The sequence below is a fragment of the Pteropus vampyrus genome, unplaced genomic scaffold, assembly GCF_000151845.1.
Source record: "Pteropus vampyrus isolate Shadow unplaced genomic scaffold, Pvam_2.0 Scaffold570, whole genome shotgun sequence".
NCBI lineage: Eukaryota > Metazoa > Chordata > Mammalia > Chiroptera > Pteropodidae > Pteropus > Pteropus vampyrus.
The window spans coordinates 770,403-788,171 of record NW_011889351.1 but is presented as its reverse complement, the minus strand read 5'-3'; the positions used below and the strand labels follow the sequence as shown (position 1 = coordinate 788,171).

The window sequence follows — 17,769 nt, the reverse complement described above, 5'->3', positions numbered from 1 at the left end:
CTGTGTTGTACTAAACTTTCTGTTAAAGAGTAGGTGCTTTTTATTGTATCTTGTATCCCTACCAGTGGGAGCATTGGGAAGTTCCCATCCTTACTTGTGTGGTTTTGTAGTCCTCCTGCCCACTAAGTAGGGAAGTTTGTATAATATGTATTGGAGGGAGAGAAGGAGGTAGTTTGGAGGAATCTGCTTTTATAGTGTTGGGAAAAGTAAAATGACAAGCACATTAATTGAGGCATTTCTAAGATAGAAAGAGAACTTAAAATGAGAATGTTGTGCTTTCCCATTGAATTAAATTAAGATTTTTAAACAAATAGGGTGCCAAGAAATTCTCTAAAAAGAAGTTACAGGAGAGCCTCAGGCAAAACATCAGTAACAGGATTGAGCCAGGTTACAGGAATGTGTTTTATAATCTTGGTGATTTAAATAAGGCATGACAGGGTGCGAACTGTATTAATTCTCACTTCATTTAGTATTTGCCTCAGTGCTGTCAACACAGTTGGGTCTCATGCAGTTGACTTGGTTAAAGGAAAAAGTTAGAATCCTTTCTTACTGAAATTGCTCTGTGTTGCAATTTTTTTTTAATTAAAATTATTGAGGTGACACTGGTTATCCATAGCAGTTTTTAAAGTTTGTGGCTTTTGGGGAGTATTTATTGAACAAGCATTTATTTTTGTAACTCAGTATAAAATAAGCCACATCTCTGCCCTCGGAGAGCTCATACCCTCAAAGAGGAAACAGGTAGGAAGAAAAAAGGTAATAGTACATGCTAAATTCAGTACAAGAAGAAAAAATTCAGTATAAGGCGTGGCAGTGGTCAACAAGGGCAGGCTCATACACTCTGTTTGTGAGTGAACCAAGGAAATCCTCTCAGAGGATTCTGGAGTCTGGAGCATGTATGTACTTGTAGAGTGTTGAATGACTTCATGAACTGCTCAGGTATAGCTCACTTCATTCCACAAATGTGCCCTGTCTGCAGAAGTTTTAACTAAGATTCTTAACATTGTTAATGGTTAGAGATTATAATAATTGCTACTGTTTATTGAGTGTCTGTCATGTGCCAGGTACTTTGTCAGGTTCTTATTTACATCTCTAAGTTTTTTAGCTAATAGATTGGTCTATTATTTATAGATAAGACTGTTTTCATTTTGCCACTGAGGCTGAAGCTCAAAAGTGAAATTACTCTAAAGGTAACTTAGCTGAAGCCAGGAATCAAACCCAGGCACAACTGACTCCAAATCTTATACTTTATTTACCACCACTCTGTTATGGGAAGAAGCATCAATAAGCAAACAGAAACATGAGTTTGCTGGGATTTGTGGAGACTACATAAAGAAGATACAATTGTGTTTGTTAGTAGAAGGTATCTTTCTGGGACCTATGGGGAATGCTATGGGTAGGGTATCTGTTTACACTTAAAAATATAATCAAGTTGAGAAGACAGAGCAGAGTTACTATTTGTCCTGGACCCTAAGGGACCTCTCTTTGAAGGATTGGGACAAAGAAGGCAAAGCCAGTGTTCTCCTTCACCATATGTTTGCTGCCCTGCTTTGCTTATCATAAAGGTGTAGGCATTCTGTAAGGTTGACGTATTCATAGCGAGGATTGGCGTGAAGGGAGGTAGTCGTAGCATTTAGGTTGAGCTCTGTCAACCTGCACCGGGAATTTTAAATCAGTAGATTTGAAAAAGAGTCTTTTCAGACTTTGGGATGATGATAACTGAATGCCCACAAGGGGCCAGGTATTACTTCATTTGACCCTTTCCAAATCCTTTGAAGGGATATTATAGTCTCTCTCTCTCCCTCTCTCTTTCCTTCCCTCTCTCTTCCTCCCTCCTTTCCTCCTTCCCTTCCTCCCTCCCTCCCTCTCAGCAGATTGAGAAACTGATGTATACTGAGTTGCAGAGATAGGATGCAAAGTCAGGTTTTTCTGGCTCAATTCTAGAGCCAGATGCATCCAGACTGGTGTTAAAGGGATGCCAGGGATCATAGGAATCATAAAGCCTAGGACTAATGGGAAAGTTCTCACTGGTGGCACATAAGGAGCAGAAAGAAACTAATTAGAATAAATGGAATAATTAGCATCTAGGGGAGGGGCCCTTGGTAAAAGTGATGGCACCTGAGCTTGGTTTCTCCTTATCGCTTCTTGTAGTATTGGAACATGGTCATAACAAATCTGAGGTCACTGATTACATCTCAGTCTGGCCCATTGTAGAGTTATAAACTAAGCCTCTAATACCGGGCAGCAGTCTCAAAAAGAGATTGTGATGGATTAGCATAAAACCTCTGACCCTGGGAGAGCTAGAACTCAAATTGAACATGTCCTTCTTAGTTGGGAGACTTCATCTGCAAAGTGCATGAAGAGAAAATAACTTTTGTTTTTTAATCACACTTTGAATTAGAAAACTCTAAGGAAATTGGTTACTTCCTCTTTTGTAACCATCATTACACTTATATTGCTTGTCCAGTGATATGTCTTCCCTATATCCCAGGGTCTCTCAATTTAGCACTTTTGACATTTTGGGCTGGATAATTCTGGTCCTTGGGGAACCTCTTGGTGTGGCAGAAAGACCTAGGTCTTTGATTTGTCACCCCTAACCCTGGTCCATGCTGGAGAAGAGATGACAGTGAAGTAGCAGGTAACTGGATTTGTGCCCAAGAGCCCTGGCATGCGGACCAAAGGAAAGTTCCTGATGACTGCTGTTCACCTCTCCCTTTCAGCTGCACTCACTGGTGTTTTATCTTGGATTTATTTTCATTTCTAACCTTTTCTGTTAACAGGCTCTAAATGTGAGAGCTCTGAATGTGAGGGCAAACAGCTAATGGTCAGGTTGACACCAGAGAATATCGGAGAATTAACAGGTTTCAAATTGCTATTTGTGGACCTAAGGCGAAAAGTAACACAATTAAATAGGCAAGTATATATGGTCATTAGAATTCAAGTAGGCAAACAATCAGATAATTATATGCTGCTTATTATCCTGAACTTTTTAGGCACAAGTCCTATACTATTGTGTCTTTGGGACTAAATAATTAGATACATAAATTACTTTTTTCTCTGAAATATCATGTTGAATTTAGCAATATTATAGCCAACCCCCATAGATTGCCAAAGTTTAATGTAGTAAAGAATATTTTAAAAACGTGAGCAAAAGGATATATTCAAAGAGGCATTCGAACGCCCAATCATTTTCAAAACCATTTGAGTTTAAATATATTCAAGAGAAAAATCCATGTGCGAATTATTTTTTTAAAATGGTTTGTGAGGAGAGGGCCAACCACGTGGGTGGAGGGAGACAGTGCTTCAAAATATAAGCCTTAGGCCTGAAGAGGTGGAAGTGAGAAGGTGGGAACTAAGGCTGGTCATGTATCAAGGTGCTACGACTGTCCTGGATAGCCCCTGTCAGACCTAGGACAGGTGCGCGCTCTGGGGAGACTCACGGAGAACCCCGCTGAGAGGTTCCATGGGCTAAACTCTTCCTCAGACAGCAGGTGTTCAAGGCAGGCCAGCTTTCTTGGTTCTGTGCCATGAACAAGTTCTTTAAGTCCAGTTGGCCTCAATTTCTTCATATGTAAAATGGGGATAATAGTGGTATCTGTCTCAAAAGTAAAGTTCTAAAGACTAAATGAGGAGAATGTTTTTAAGATAAGCTTACTTGTTTAATAACAGTATAATATATATTTTATTTTTTTAGAAAGTTGTCCACAACCATGAAAAGACTTTGGGAGGCCATCTGCAAGCTCTAATTTTTTCTTCTCATGCCCTGAAACAAGTTTAAAAACTGCTTGAAATTAAACTACAAAAATAGTAGATATTTTATTTTCAACAAATTGTGTCTACAGAATTTCTTTTGATATGACAATGGCTAAGAAAAATAATTGTTTCAAATATTTTGCAGCTCAGATACTTTGTGAGAGCAGTTTGCTTATTGTAGATAGCCCCTTTTCATAGCCCCCTTGTTGATTGAAACCAGGATATTCTTTGTTCCTTTGAACCTCTTTCAGTGTCCCTGCTATTCTGGGTGTCCCCGTTCTGTGGTGTTGACCCTTGAGAGGTTGGAATTTCCCTATGAGCATAGAGCCTGCTGATAATTGATGAAACATAGGAGTATGGTACTCCCATTGGACCTGGCTGACATCAGTCAGCAGGCACTTTTGTACTGAGTAATTCTAATTCCAGCTTGCCCAAGCTACTATAGTTGCTTTTCTTTTAATAATATCATTTTTTTTTTCTGTTCCTGTACCCAGCCTAAAATTTCAGAAGCAAGAAGGGTGAGAGATAAGAGGTGGCTAAACCTGATTGTTCTGGCTTGAAGTGAATGGTGGGAGTGATGGACTTGTAAACTTTGATCCCAGCTGTTGCCTTTTGCTTTGCCAGCCTCTCAGATGGAATTTAGTGGGGACTCCTCTGAACAGCCTTTTGAGACCTCAACTTCAGGGTACTGCTAGATGTACCAAACAAGTATCTCCCATTGCCAGCGGTGATGCTTTCAATTCTTCCCCTTCCCTGAGAGCCTCAGGCCTGGGATTGGCCACTTGGTTCCCCACAAAGTCTCTACCTTGGCCATTTTTCATTGGGCTGTTCTGAAGAGTGGGACCCTCAGGTGTTAAGAGTGATGCTAGGGAGGCCCTCGCTGAGGAGGAGAGATTCTCTTAAGTGTGAAATATGGTAGTAGTGTTTCTGCAAATGGAAGTCAGCAGTCCTTTGTGGAAGGGAGCTTTTGCACAGAACACATAGATGAACTATGAAGAAGCCCCATTTCCCTTCCCTGGACTCTTTTCATAAGAGAAATTATAGTTAGCTGCATTGTTCTCTCTGAATATTTCTCTTGGTTTTCATTCTTGAAGGACTGCCACCAACTCCAGTTCAGCTGCTCTATCCAGTGTCCCGATTCAGCAATGTCAAATCCCTCCAGCACCTTTGCAGATTCCGAATCCGACAGCTCGTCCGGATAGATCACATCCCGGATCTCCCACTGCCTAAGTATGACGGGGTCTTTAGGGTCGGGGCAGGGAGGAGGGTTAGTTAAAAATGTTTGGGAGGCTGGCAAGCTGATTGCACAGACAGAACCTGGCAATATTCACAAGCATCCGCCTTTCGCTTCTCCTGTGTCTTGGCACCTAGCTCTAGAACTGTCACTTTGCAACCAGAAGGCAGGAAGGTGTGTGTGTATTTCCCTTCAGTAGTCTATATGAAGGATATATGTGTGTATTTCCCTTCAGTAGTCTATATGAAGAGAAGGAAACAACTATAATAAATGAGAAAGTGGGAATTTTGTTAGGGTAGCAGAGTCTTTGGTGTAGTCTCAACCATATAGGAATTGAAAAGAAGGAAGGGTTGAACAAAGATGGTCTTTCTTTTATAACCTGTGTAAATGACACTTTGTCTGTATCTCTCTTTTGTTTTTCACAGACCTCTGATCTCTTATATCCGAAAGTTCTACTACTATGATCCTCAGGAAGAGGTATACCTGTCTCTAAAGGAAGCTCAGCTCATTTCCAAACAGAAGCAAGAGGTAGAACCTTCCACGTAGCGAGGGGCCCCCTGCTGGTCACCACCAAGGGTATGAGCTCTTTGCCTCACTGTCCAGCTGTCTCTCTTCCTGGGCAGTTGTCATGATGTATGGGCTTTGTCCCGCCTCCACACCCTCTCACCATTCTGCATGTGTACCCCGATCTAGGCATCTGCCCACAGAGTTACCACATCTGATAATGGAGCTCCCAAGGGGCGCATACCCCAGTTGGGAGAAGAGCAAATAAAAAAGAAAAGCTTAAAGAATATTTGCCAAGTAACATGCAGGCTAACCACTGAGTATGATGAAGGAGGACACACGTGTAGATAAGTGTGCAGCTTTCTCTCATACCTTGGTTGATCTCCCTGATATCGTACAAATGACATATAAAGCAGGAAACCAAAGGGGAAGGAAACTTCATCAAAGGTAATGCAAACATGCTTTTTAATTGCCATAGATATGCACTTCAGTGAGAGCTCCACTGTGTCTCACAGCTTGGCATAGAGGGAGGAGGAAAAACAGCTTGCTGTTCAGGCCACTGGAAAGTAAATGGTTCAATAGAATAGGTGAATTAACTAAGGAATTCATTTATCTATAGATTAGTCTCCCTTTGCTATACTAATTGAGCTCTACTCATTTAGTTTCCCATAAAATATCTTGGAATACTAGTTTCTGGAGATGAATTCTAATGTCTTTTAAATCACATTAATATGAACATTGAAAGGTAGAGGTGAATAGGGATCAAAATTGCTAGAGAATAGTGATTTTTGTAGTGTGGTTTTACATACAACGACCCTAGAGTGAAAGGGGACTTTAATCTCTCCATCCTCTCTCCATAACAAGAGAGTGACCATTGGAGTTTATGTTCCATGGGTTTTCTTGAGCCATGGCGAAGGTGAACCCAGCTATGTGTCTCCTCTTGGCTCTGGAAGGCCTTGTTCCTGTGTTATTGAGGGGAAAGCACGTGGGCCAGGCTAATAAGGGCTAACATAGAGAGAAGGACTAACAATGAGAGAAGGAATGAAGAGATCAGCAAATGGTAACTCTGGGAGCCTGCAGTTTTAACTTAAGAGATCTTGGATTGGGTGTACAGCCTCTTATATCTTCAATTATGTAGAAATTGTATGCCCTCAGAAGTGTCTTCTAAAACATCTAAATGCCCTAATGTTTAGGAGCATATCTCTGCTCAGTGGCTTTACAGTCCAGCTTAGGGTGGGAAGGTGGAAGGGAATTTGGGAGGCCTATCTACTGGACCACACCCTGGAGGAGTAATTAGGACCCTTAGGTTAGAGCACTGCTTCTGTGGGCGCTGTGCCCTCAGAGGAACACACGTGAACAGGAGCACATTCAGAGAGAGATTCGGGATAGTGGAGGATTCCAAACTTCATCATTTGAGGAATAAATGATTAACACAAACAGAGAAGTTTCAGGGTGAGAGGGACTTGATAGCCAAAAGAACTGTTTCATGGATTTTCTTAAGGAAGAGTATTAACCTTATTTTGTGTAGTTCCAGGGGGTGGGACAAGGACCACAATGGACATAAGTTATAAGGAGTTAGATTTCAGTCCAACTTTAGAAGAACCTTTTTTTAACAGGGAGGTCCAGAGATGGAATGGTTTTCCATAGGAATTATTCCTCCATTTTTTAATCCATTTAACGTGTGTGTGTGTGTGTGTGTGTGTGTGTGTTTCCAGTGTAAATTGAGAATAGAGTGCTGAGCAAAATAGTCAAAGGTCCTGTTCTCACTGAGCTGCAGTTCTCATAGGGGGAGACAGAGAGCAAATATGTAAATAAATGAATAGGTTAATTTTAGTTTACATGTTATGAGGAAAATAAAACTAGGTGCAGTTTAGTGATTAGTGGTGAGGTACTACTCAAATTTGGATGATTAGGGAAGTCTCCTGTGAGGAGGTGACATTTCAGCTGAGATCTGAATATTTAGTCAGCCAGGAGAGGATCTAGGAGCAGAGTATTCTGGGTAAGGGGTCTTAGAAAGGCCCTGAGATGGGAAGGGGCATAATAAGATCAGATATAGGCCAAGAGTAGCTATTTGTCATGAGTGTATGGGGCAGTGATGTGTCGGTAAAGGATTGAACTGAACTCCCAGGGTCTGTTTTTTTGCTGTGACACTGGGATTGTCTGTGGCAAAGAATAAGCATCATACTTTATTTGCTCCTGATTTAGACCCTGGCCCCTTAAAAAAGAGGAAGTAATACTTCTCATGGGAAAGGACTTTAAAGTGTAAAATTTAGTCTTTATGACTTGTTGGTTGAGCTGATTTTAATTTGGGAGTTCTGAATGGACCATTTGGTCTGTTACCTTGGGAATTTCATGCCAGGGTGCTCGGAGTGTTACAGCTTGAATAGTGCCCTTCTTAAATCAGAAAGTAGAAGGTGCACTGGCCTTTGTGATTATATGTCAACCTTCTTTAATAGCCAGAGATCTACAGGCTCTCAAGGGGTTACTTTAGGGGCTCAGCTCCTTTTTTTTTTGCTCAGCTCCATTTTTAATCCCTAGAGCAGGTGGGCCTTAGGGGAGAAGTCGGGGGAAGTAGATAGAAAATTAAGGAGGAAGGAAAATGGAAAGAGGGAAGTTAGGCAAAATAGTAGGATATATTTGTTATTTTAGAACCTTTTTTAGCATCCAGGATCTAGGCTGCTCAGGCTTCTTCAGCAAAGGCTGTTGCTACATCCCCAGTCAGGTGTTGTGTTTGTAGGAGTCCTTGGCTAGCCAGACTCCTTTCTCCTTCTGAGCTTTACTTTGTTACTTCCAGAGGTTAAGCTATTTTTTCACTCCATTTTGGTTCTACTCTATTGAACCACTCTAATTTTTTTCCCTCTTTTTTTTTCTTTTTTTATTAAGCTAGATTTGGTTGCCAAGCTCCAGTTTTGAAGAATGAAATGAAGCTACCATGAAACAAGGAGGGAATAGGAAGGGTTGGGATCCTCTGCGCGAAGAGTTTGGTTCCCCTCGCCACCCTGGGGCTTGGAAGAAGCACACAACCATACTCTCCTCTTGGGGGCTCCACCTCTCACATCGAGCCCCTGTGGCATCTTGGAACTGGATGAGCTCCTTGGAAAACTGGAAGAAGTCTCAACACTGTTCCTTTTTCACAAGTTTTGTTTTGGATATTTACATTTCTTGGTATGGAAAACTCACCTTAAAGACAGCTGGGGTTTGTGCCCATTGGATTGGAAGTGTTGTGAGGGGTGAGCAGGTCCAAAGGAGGGGGTGGGTGGTGTTGCCTGTGTCGGTCATGAAGCTGGTGCCAAAGGCAGAATGCGAGTCTTCACCATTGACCTTGAAGAAGGGAAGAGGAGAAGTGCAAATCAAGTTGGGAGTTTCGGAGGGATGAGAATCTGCTTCTCTTTAAGCATGGGTAACTTTCAGTAGGAGCAGGAAAGAAAGGAGGTGGGTGGGCTCGGATAAAAGGTTACTGGACAGAAACTGACAGATGGCCTCTGTTGGGGGAAGTAGTGACTCCTCATCCTTTCCTTTTCAGGTTTAGGAACCTGATTTAGAATCACCTCTCATAGAAGCTGGATTCATTTTGATTTACTTGATTCCTAAGCTCTGTGACCTCAAGTTAGCCCCATTCTTTCCCCACCCTCAGTCCATTCCCCAAGATAACTGTACATTTCACTCTGGTCATGGTAACATCACTTGTTTTGCTTCCGCCAGCTGTCAAGGCAGTATTTTTTCTCATCACCTGAGCAGTTCAGCGCTCCAATCACGGGCTGCTAAAGGTAATGGAGCATGCCTCCAGATTCTTAATGGCAAACCGCACCCGTAACTTAGGAGTCAGTGTTGCTTCCCTCCATATGTCTGTCGGCTAGTGAGAAGAAATGTGGAGGCAGGTGGGAAACAAAGCTATCATAGTTGTATTCTTCTAGAGAGAGCTCTCTAGTGTCTCAGCCTTAATGTGATGTCCTTAGATCAGGAAGGGGAGAGCATTACATCTCATATTTTTAGGCTTATCACTGTCGTCCCATTTCTGAGACAGGAGGTAGCAAGGGCTTTATTTTCCTGTGTTCTTTCTGGCAACCCAAACCTTTTCCTGAGTCAAATCCCGCTTGCCCTCCTTTCATTGGGATTCTGTCAGATGCTGATTTCAGAGTTGCCTGTCTTCCAAGTGAAAGTGAGGAGGGAGAAAAACTCCAGGGCTTTTCAATGGACTTTAATTTTTTCTGAAGCAGGTCATTGTCAAATCATATAACATTATGAATTTGGTTTTCTGTAGAGTTACTCTGGGGAAAGGTATGCTATTAAGATGTGAAAATTGAGCTGTTTGGTCTTTATTACTCTTTCGCAGTAAGTGTTCCATTAGACTGCCTCTTCTGGTTCCCTTGTGCTTTATTTCTGCCTCATCTCACGAGATAAATAATGCTGTCAGGTTCATGGTTTCCCGATGGTTTAGGGTGAGGCCCCTGTGCTTGTTAATCTATAGGACTGCCTCATCTGGAAGCACTGGCCTTCTGCCTTACGACCTGCATGGAATAAATAGGGAGGAAACTTGCACTGTTATTTGGCTCCAAAGAGGTGGCCCACAAAATGAACTCTGTAGCATTAATACAGCCCACCTCCGATGTCAGGAGGTGCTGCTTTTCTCCTTGGCTTCCATGGTAGTTTTACCAACCAGTTAAAATTGTGCTCCCAGAAATTGGCTTAACCTATGACTGTTGCCTCTTGAGGGTACAGATTAACTTGCCATCTTGCAGAAAGTGCCACACACCACATCCCACCCTGCCGCCACTAGAGAGCCTGAAGTCCGGAATCCATTGGGATCTTTGAGTGGCTGATGTGCAGCTATCTAGGATTATTTTAAAAAACCATTTCACTACCCATAATTTTAAAAATTATTTTTTAAGCATGTGTATCTAGCCTTAGGGAGCTTTTAGGCGAATGCCACTCATGAATCAATTGGAGAATGACTCAGTGTGGCAGTGAATCAAAGCTGCCTTTAAAGAAATTCAGAGTGGGTAAGATTAGGGTAGACCAGATCGTGTAGGAAAGCTCTGAGGCAGTGAGGCTTTGGGTTGTAGGTGAGGGCAGAACAGTGACTAGGAAATGTATGAACCGAAAGCACGAAAGCAGGAATCTGCCTGATGTGTACTGAACAGTGCATAGCCTCAAGTTAGAGCAGAAGCACCTAAGAATCCATTTTCAGGGTGGCGGTCTAGACCGAAACTTTCTAGTTATTAGACCTAGGTCTGGATGTTGAGAGCTTATGATGGTAAAGTAGAGTCCAAAGCCAGAAGTCAGCTGGGTTCCTGCCTTTGGCCAAGGACCTCACTGTTTTCAGTGTAGCCTGGATGAAGGAGGCAGAGCACCTGGACCCCCTGTGGTACCAGGGGTTTCTGTTGGAGAATTCCTGCACTCGGTACAAATCCAAACCAACTAAGGAGGCTCAGCCTCACCCCGTCCTTTCTGTTTCTGGGAGGGGTGGTGTTTACTTTTGTTCGTGATCTGTCTGTGCTTTAATCACAGCGCAGGCTGCAGCCTAGTCCTCCCTCAGTAGAAGGGGCTACAGGACAGAGTTGTGCAAGAGGAGACAGGCTCCATCAGGAGATGTGGAGGAAGAGGTGGGCAGTTGGCTGAGGTGCCAGCCTGGTCAGAAAGCAAACAGGGAAGAGGAGCAGCTGGCCCATCCTTAGCACTTCCCCTTTATCTCTCCTGGCTGGGCCCACCCCATCCTTTGCCATTTCTGTTCAGTGCTAATTGAAATGCAGTCTACTGAGGGTACTTATTCCTTTGTGGTTGTATTTTAAAGTCACAAACTGGAAAAGGCTCTCACTTCTAGAGACGCCCTCTCATTGATTTCTGAGTTGTGGGTGGGTGATGTCAGTACCCTCAGGCCCTGCCTGTGTAACCCTCACTTATTTGTGATCGATCTGCTGTAATCTTCCTCAGGATGGTGCAAACCACTGTGAGCTAGTGACAACTACTGCTACAACTTGCTATTACTTGAAACTCGTGCTGTGATCAGAGCACAGGAGTAAGAAGGGTGGGGGCTTTGATGTGGGCACTATGTAAGTGGGTGACAGCTGAGAGGTCGGGACCACTGGTGATGACTTTGGCTTGGTTGTCTGCCTGTGCCTAGATATATATAGTGAATGGATATTCATTGGAATGTGAGCCGAGGACTGCAGCCACCAAGAGGAAAGGCGCAATGGGGAGCTTGCCACCCTGGCTTCTACTCCTCCGCCTCCTTTCCTTCTTTTCACTGGGCTGATTATGTAGTCCCCTCATTAAGGCTGGGAATGATATGGAGATAGCCACACATCCAGGAAGAGCTAGGGAGCAAAGAGGGTTATTAGTGGTTCCAGATCCAGGTGTGAGAGACTAGGGAGCCAGCCCATTCAGGCCTCACCCCACGGCCCCCAGAAGAGCAGGGCCTGCTTGAAGCCCTCAGGGCCCAGGAGGGTGTGGGGATGGGAGGAACTTTCCCCTTAGGTTCCATCCATCCCTGTCCTGCTGTCTCTCCCTTGGTTTTGAGCCTTGAAGTTGGAAGACTGGGCACTGGGATAGGGCGCTATGGCTCCTGGAGGGCCGTCTGAAAGGTGTGTGTGTGTGTGTGCGTGTGCGTCTTCATTTGCAGAAGTCTTGTCACCAGTTGGGGTGTTGAGAGCACCTCCACTGGGGGGAGACCAGCCATTTGTTTTCCACTTTTAAGAGAATAACATACCCCCTGTCCCCAAGGGAGGAGCTTTTGAGTTAGACATTTTCCCTATGGGAATCCTCTTGGTTTGGTCTGTGGGAAAGGGGGGAATGGATAAATGATTTTTATCTCTGATTGTCAACACGGCTGTTCTTACACTGAATTTGTGCTATTGCATACATGTAGCCATCTTTCTTTTCACTGCAGCAGTGTTTATCAGTAGTTCAAAATGATTTATTTGCTCCTGGGGAGTAAACCTTTTTTATTAAAAAAGAAAAAATAAAAAAAATTAAAAAAAGAAAAGTGTGACCCCCCCCTTTCCCCCTCCAGGATAGCGATAGGATTATTGGGCCACAAAGCTCAAGAAGGTAAGGTCAAGTTTGCCAGTCCCCATGATCTATCCTGTTTTGACATTGGAGCCTTCTTGCTCAGCACAAAACAACAGGAGGCCTTGAGAAGATGGAGAACAAAGCCTTGGGAGGAGTTAGATGGGGTTGGACCACAGAGGCAGAGGCACTGGGGACTCGGGCGCTGCAGTAAGAAAAATAGAGTAATGAATTATATTTAAAATATTGACGCTAATCTGCCAGGGAAAGACCTTTCTTTACATGCAGATTCAATGTTGTCTTTGTCTTTTTCATCCTTCTTGACCTTGATAGGTGCTGTCCCATTTTCTTCCTGTTTCCCTTCCTGTCTTCTCTCTCTCCTCCCCTCTCCCATCCCTTCCCAGTCCCATCTACCTCCTGGGAAGCCAGTCCTGCATGCTGAGTCTGTGACATGCCTTCACACCCATTTCATCTTGTTTAGAGGGTACCTGGAACTGTTACCCCCACACCCCCTCCACCATGCTAAGAGGCATCAAGGGGCAGGCAAAATGCAGCCAGCCATGGTGGGAAGACATGAATGTCAGGTCGCAGCTGGTCTGCGGTCGTAGTTGTTCCTGGAGATAGAGTGCAAGGAAAGCTTAGGACACTCTTGATCGGAACCCAGGATATCGCAAACCACACAGCCCCGCTCAGAACTGCGTCCTAAGCCCCCTACCCAGCTCAGGAGGAGCGGGAAGGCTGGTCTGACTCTTTCATCCCTGGTGCTCCCTTGAACAGGGACCTGCCCCACACAGTTAGGCCCAGAATCTTTTCCAAGGGATGAGCATGATCCAGGCACCACTCTGTGGGCAGACCAGGCATTGGAGTGCCCAAACTGGTGCTGCCCGTGGCACAGCCACTGCTGTACATTTTTTGGTTGTTTTTAAGAAACTCAAGAGGGGTGTCATTCTGGGCTCTGGTGGTTGCTGATTCTTCGCCAGAGGGGAGCCACACCCTCCGCAACCACTTCTGTCCACTTCAGCCACCTTGCCCTCTTCCAAGCCAAAGCGTGGCCTGGGTTTTCCCATTTAATTTTCCTCCTTTCCTCTCCCTTTTTGTGCTTAATTTATTAAAATAGTTGCTGTATAATTTATTTTCATAAACTATAAAAATTACTAAATGGTTAAAATAGACTTGCAGGCCAATCTTAAATGGGGTGGGAGGGTCTGAGGGTGGGGCGGGGAAAGATGTTTTGATATAAACAAAACAAATGCACTTTGGGTGTGTTTTGGTATTTTTCTGGGGCTTGAGGGGTGGGTGTTGGGATGTCCCTGTAGATTAGTTCCAGAATGGGGTGTCTGTATATATTGTATTAATAGGCATGTTTGACTCTTGTAAAGGGACATTAGTAGCTGCTGCAGGTCCTGTTTGGAACCCCATGTACAATTCCCAGTTTTTTGTAAGTGTCAGTGCGGGAGACATTTGACTCTTGTGTTTGTATCTCCTTTTTATGATTGCTGTACTGACTCATGTCTTTTGGGGGAGGGGTGAAAAGAGATTTGAAATAAAAATGTTTAGAAATTATTTCATGCTATTGGGGTATGTTTTTCAGTCCCTCTTCCATCTCATATGACTCCTCACTCCTCACACCATACTCCCCAGGGTCAGATGACTCACTCCTGGGGATTGGGGAACCCTGTGACCTCAGCCAAGCAGAGCACACCCAGAACTGGTCTTGTCAGAATTAGAGGTATGGAAAAATTTCAAGTCTGATGGTTGTCATTCAAAGCTGCCTTCTCCTTCCTTAGGAAGCGCAGGAGAATTCCAGAGGACTTTCTGGGGCCAGGCGCCTATGGCCTTTTTGCCTTGGGGAGCATTGGTGTGAGGCTTTGCTTAGGGAGAGCTCATATTTTATCTTAGTACATACGTAGTCATTCCTAGTATTTACATAGGCTCGCAGTCAAGGTTTTTTCATAAGTTTAACCTGCATACCTTTGCCTTTCTAGTCCCATTGTCTCTTGAGCTGTGTTCTTTGGAGAAAAAAAGACCAGGTGTGTGTCTCTGACAACTGTGTGTGCTTGGAGCCACTCAGGGCTCCCCTCTTCACTTTCCTATCCAATCTCTTACCAAGTTCCCCACTGAGAAGGCCAGTGTACCACCCTGGACATTTGGGGGAGTTTTCTGCAATTTCTCTGCATCCCCAGAGTGGGAAACATGCAGAGTAAGATGAAACTCAAGTTCTCAAGAGTTGGGTTTTCTGAGGGTTGATGAGCAGTGCCTCCAGGAGGGTGTCTGGGAATCCCTACTCCCCAGTCAGCTCAGCTTTAGGATGAAACAGTACATCAATATGACAGCATTAACTCCTGATTAAAGTTTTCTTCCCTTTTGGAAGAAAAGGTGCTCCAAGCTATGAATTGTGAATGTTACAAGGGAAAATGCTTAATTCAGAATCAGCAATTCAAATGCCTTAATGGCTGCTATTTGGACACAGTTTGTCAGTCATAGGAATCCTTGCTAACACCATCAGTCAAGAGTGTTATTGTGCATCTCTTGAAAAAGAGGCATAGGTTTATCGCATCAAATCACCATCATTCACGTTAGTGAGGATTGGTTAGGTTCTCTAGGAAAGATAGATACTAGTCCACTCTGACTTGACACAGAATGAAAGGCATTCTTTTGGAAACAGCCTGAAATAAATTACCACCTCCCACTCTCTTCACCTCCAAAACCTAAAACCACCTGTTTCATCTCCTGTGTTCCCTGTCTACTTTTCACCCCCACTTTAATTCTATCACAAAGGCTGTTCTATCTCACCTCTCAGTGACATCTCATCATGCATACCTAACATACTTGAATTCAATTATAAGCAAGTGGTAATAGTTCAGGGGATTCGCTCCTCCGTTTCTTTGCGTGTCCCCCAATTGAGGAAGAAATGGGAAAAGTGGATTTTCTGTCTTGGTTCCCTCTGGCCTCTCCCAGTGTGATCATCTTGTGCATAAAGATTCTAGTGCCTATTTGTGCCATGTGGATTCTGAAGACCAACCATTCTCATGTGCCATGTGGATTCTGAAGACCAACCATTCTCATGATGCTCAGCCAAAGGTGCGAGAGTTGATTCCAGCTCTGAAGAGGCACTAGCTGGGTTGTCGATTGCTAATGGAACCACCTCCCAAGAGGTTTTCAAGGGGAATTTTGACGGCGATGTTATCCTATGCACTGATCCTGTTTAAGCTGTGACTTCATCATGCATTTTTCTTCAAAAGTCCTTCTAAAGTAAAGATGTATTCAGGTCACTTTTTTTAGTTTAAAATCTTTGATGACTTTCAACATAGAGAAGAAAATCTTAGCTCCTCAACTCGACGTTCAAGGCTATTTTTCCTCCCCTGCCACACGAGCTACACTTGGGTCATGATGCGTGACTCGAAATTCTTAGATCATGGCACGCCTCCTGCCACTCCACCTTCCCTCATGCCACCCCCTCTGCCTGGAGGATACTCACCTGTCACCATCTTTACCTTCAAAGCTCTTTCTCATCCTTCAAGGTTCTGCTCCAAGGTCACTTCTGGAATTTTCACCAGCCATTCCCCAGCCAAACACATACTCTTTCCTCTGTTGAGATATTTGTTCATGTATTTGCTTGCTGGCTCAACTGTGACCTCCGCTCTGTGAGGGACATAGCCCATGTCCTGTTCAGCTCTCTCCCTGTACCGAGGCCTGGCATAGTTGAGTAGATGTGCGAGGGTGGTGGTTGAAGAAATGTGAAATCAGCCCTCTTAGTAGGAGGGCTGCTTGTTTTCCTTGGTCTCTAGTCAGCCAGCCTTGAACCTGGATTTTCACCTTTCACACAGGACAGCTTGATTGTATGGGAGGTAGCCACTAAAATGTCACTCTTCAGAATTTTCTCAAGGGATTGACGTTTTGGTGGTTGGAGTCAGAGTGTGAATTATGTGATAAAGCTGTAACTCAAGATACTTCAAAGGTGGTATGTGGACTGTGGACCACTTCCTCTTGGTGCCAATGGCATCAGGGAGAATTACAGCTATCTCTGCCCTTTGGGTGGAAGGTGCTGCTGATGTAGGGTCAACAGGCTTTGTCCAGTGACCAGAAGTTGCATCAAACTCCCTCTCTCAAATCCTGGGCTTCTCATCTCATCCCATTGGGGTGTCAAGGCCTGGCTTTCCCTCTGCCTCAGAAACTTGACTTTGTTTCTGGGCCTTTATTCTGCAGATCGAGCGGTGATTGGACAGGTAGGAGAATAGGAGAGGCTAGTTAGGTTTACACTGGGAGAGAAAAATAAGTGTGAGAAGGTTACGATTGAGCTTGGGTTGGATTCAGAAAATTTGGAATGAAACAGGAGAATCTGGTAGCAGATGTCCTATGTGAAGAGTTAGGAAGATTTAAGGGACTTTCACTGTGTATTAGGTGTCACCTCCCGGCGCCCCCTTCCTTGCAGCGGCCACGCTCCCCCATGCCCTGGTGTTGATGAAGAAAAATGTAATAGAGATAGATATCCTTTTATTCTGGATGTGGGCCTATTTCTTTGAATGGAACACCATATGTAGAAGTGACTGCCATCCCAGCTCTAGACATGTTAAACTCTTATTTGGCCTGGACAATGGGCTCTGTCTGGGTCTTGTTCATCTTCTGCTCTGCTCTGCTCCCACAACCCAGCACTGGGCCAGCACGTCAAGAGATGCCCTCATGTTTGCTGAAAACAATGAGTAGGTCAAAGACGGGCCAAGAAGGAAGGTGGCAGTAGGGGAGGGTCCTCTGGGTAGAATCACCTTTGGGTCTGAATTGGGGGCAACCAGACGGAATGAGAACTCTCACAAGTGGTGAGAGAACACAGAATGTCATGTGGAGTCTGGAGGAAGGACAGCAGAGCAGGGGTTTTGTGGGCTGGGATCACTTGGATGACCTTTTCAAACCTCACACTCACCTGGAGACTAAGACACCTTCCTAGAATCTTGAAGGGTGTAGTGAGGGAGGGGATGGTAAGGATGGCGAACAAAACTCAGATGCATCTGATGGGTTCTTTGCCTCCTCCTCACCTTACATCCACTGTTAACATTGCTAGGGAGGATCCCGCCCAGCATTTGTAGACCTGGGTTTGAGTACTGGCCCCATCACTTGGTAGTTACATAATCTTGGGTAATCCATTTATGTTTTCTTAGTCTGTCTCCTCTTGAGTCTCTTTACTTACCTCATGTGTGATTAAATGAGATAATGCATGTAAAATGCCTGTAACCTCGGTAACACTCAATAAATAGCCACTGGAGCTATTTATTATCATTATT

The 17,769-nt window shown here is 44.1% G+C and overlaps 1 protein-coding gene across 4 annotated transcripts in view; it reads left to right on the top strand.

Annotated features, from left to right (window-relative positions):
• Window positions 1-14,056, top strand: part of SOCS7 (suppressor of cytokine signaling 7) — a 29,525-nt gene extending 15,469 nt beyond the window's left edge. For 3 of the 4 annotated variants that reach the window (XM_011384328.2, XM_011384327.2, XM_011384325.2), the window contains 3 exons: window positions 4,845-4,980; window positions 5,410-5,560; window positions 8,372-14,056. In XM_011384328.2, the coding sequence (XP_011382630.1) occupies window positions 4,845-4,980; window positions 5,410-5,530 (257 nt within the window). In that variant the 3' untranslated portion in view covers window positions 5,531-5,560; window positions 8,372-14,056. The remainder of the gene's footprint in view (window positions 1-4,844; window positions 4,981-5,409; window positions 5,561-8,371) is intronic. The other variant, XM_023525530.1, reaches the window with a different exon arrangement.
• The last annotated feature ends 3,713 nt before the right edge of the window (window positions 14,057-17,769 follow it).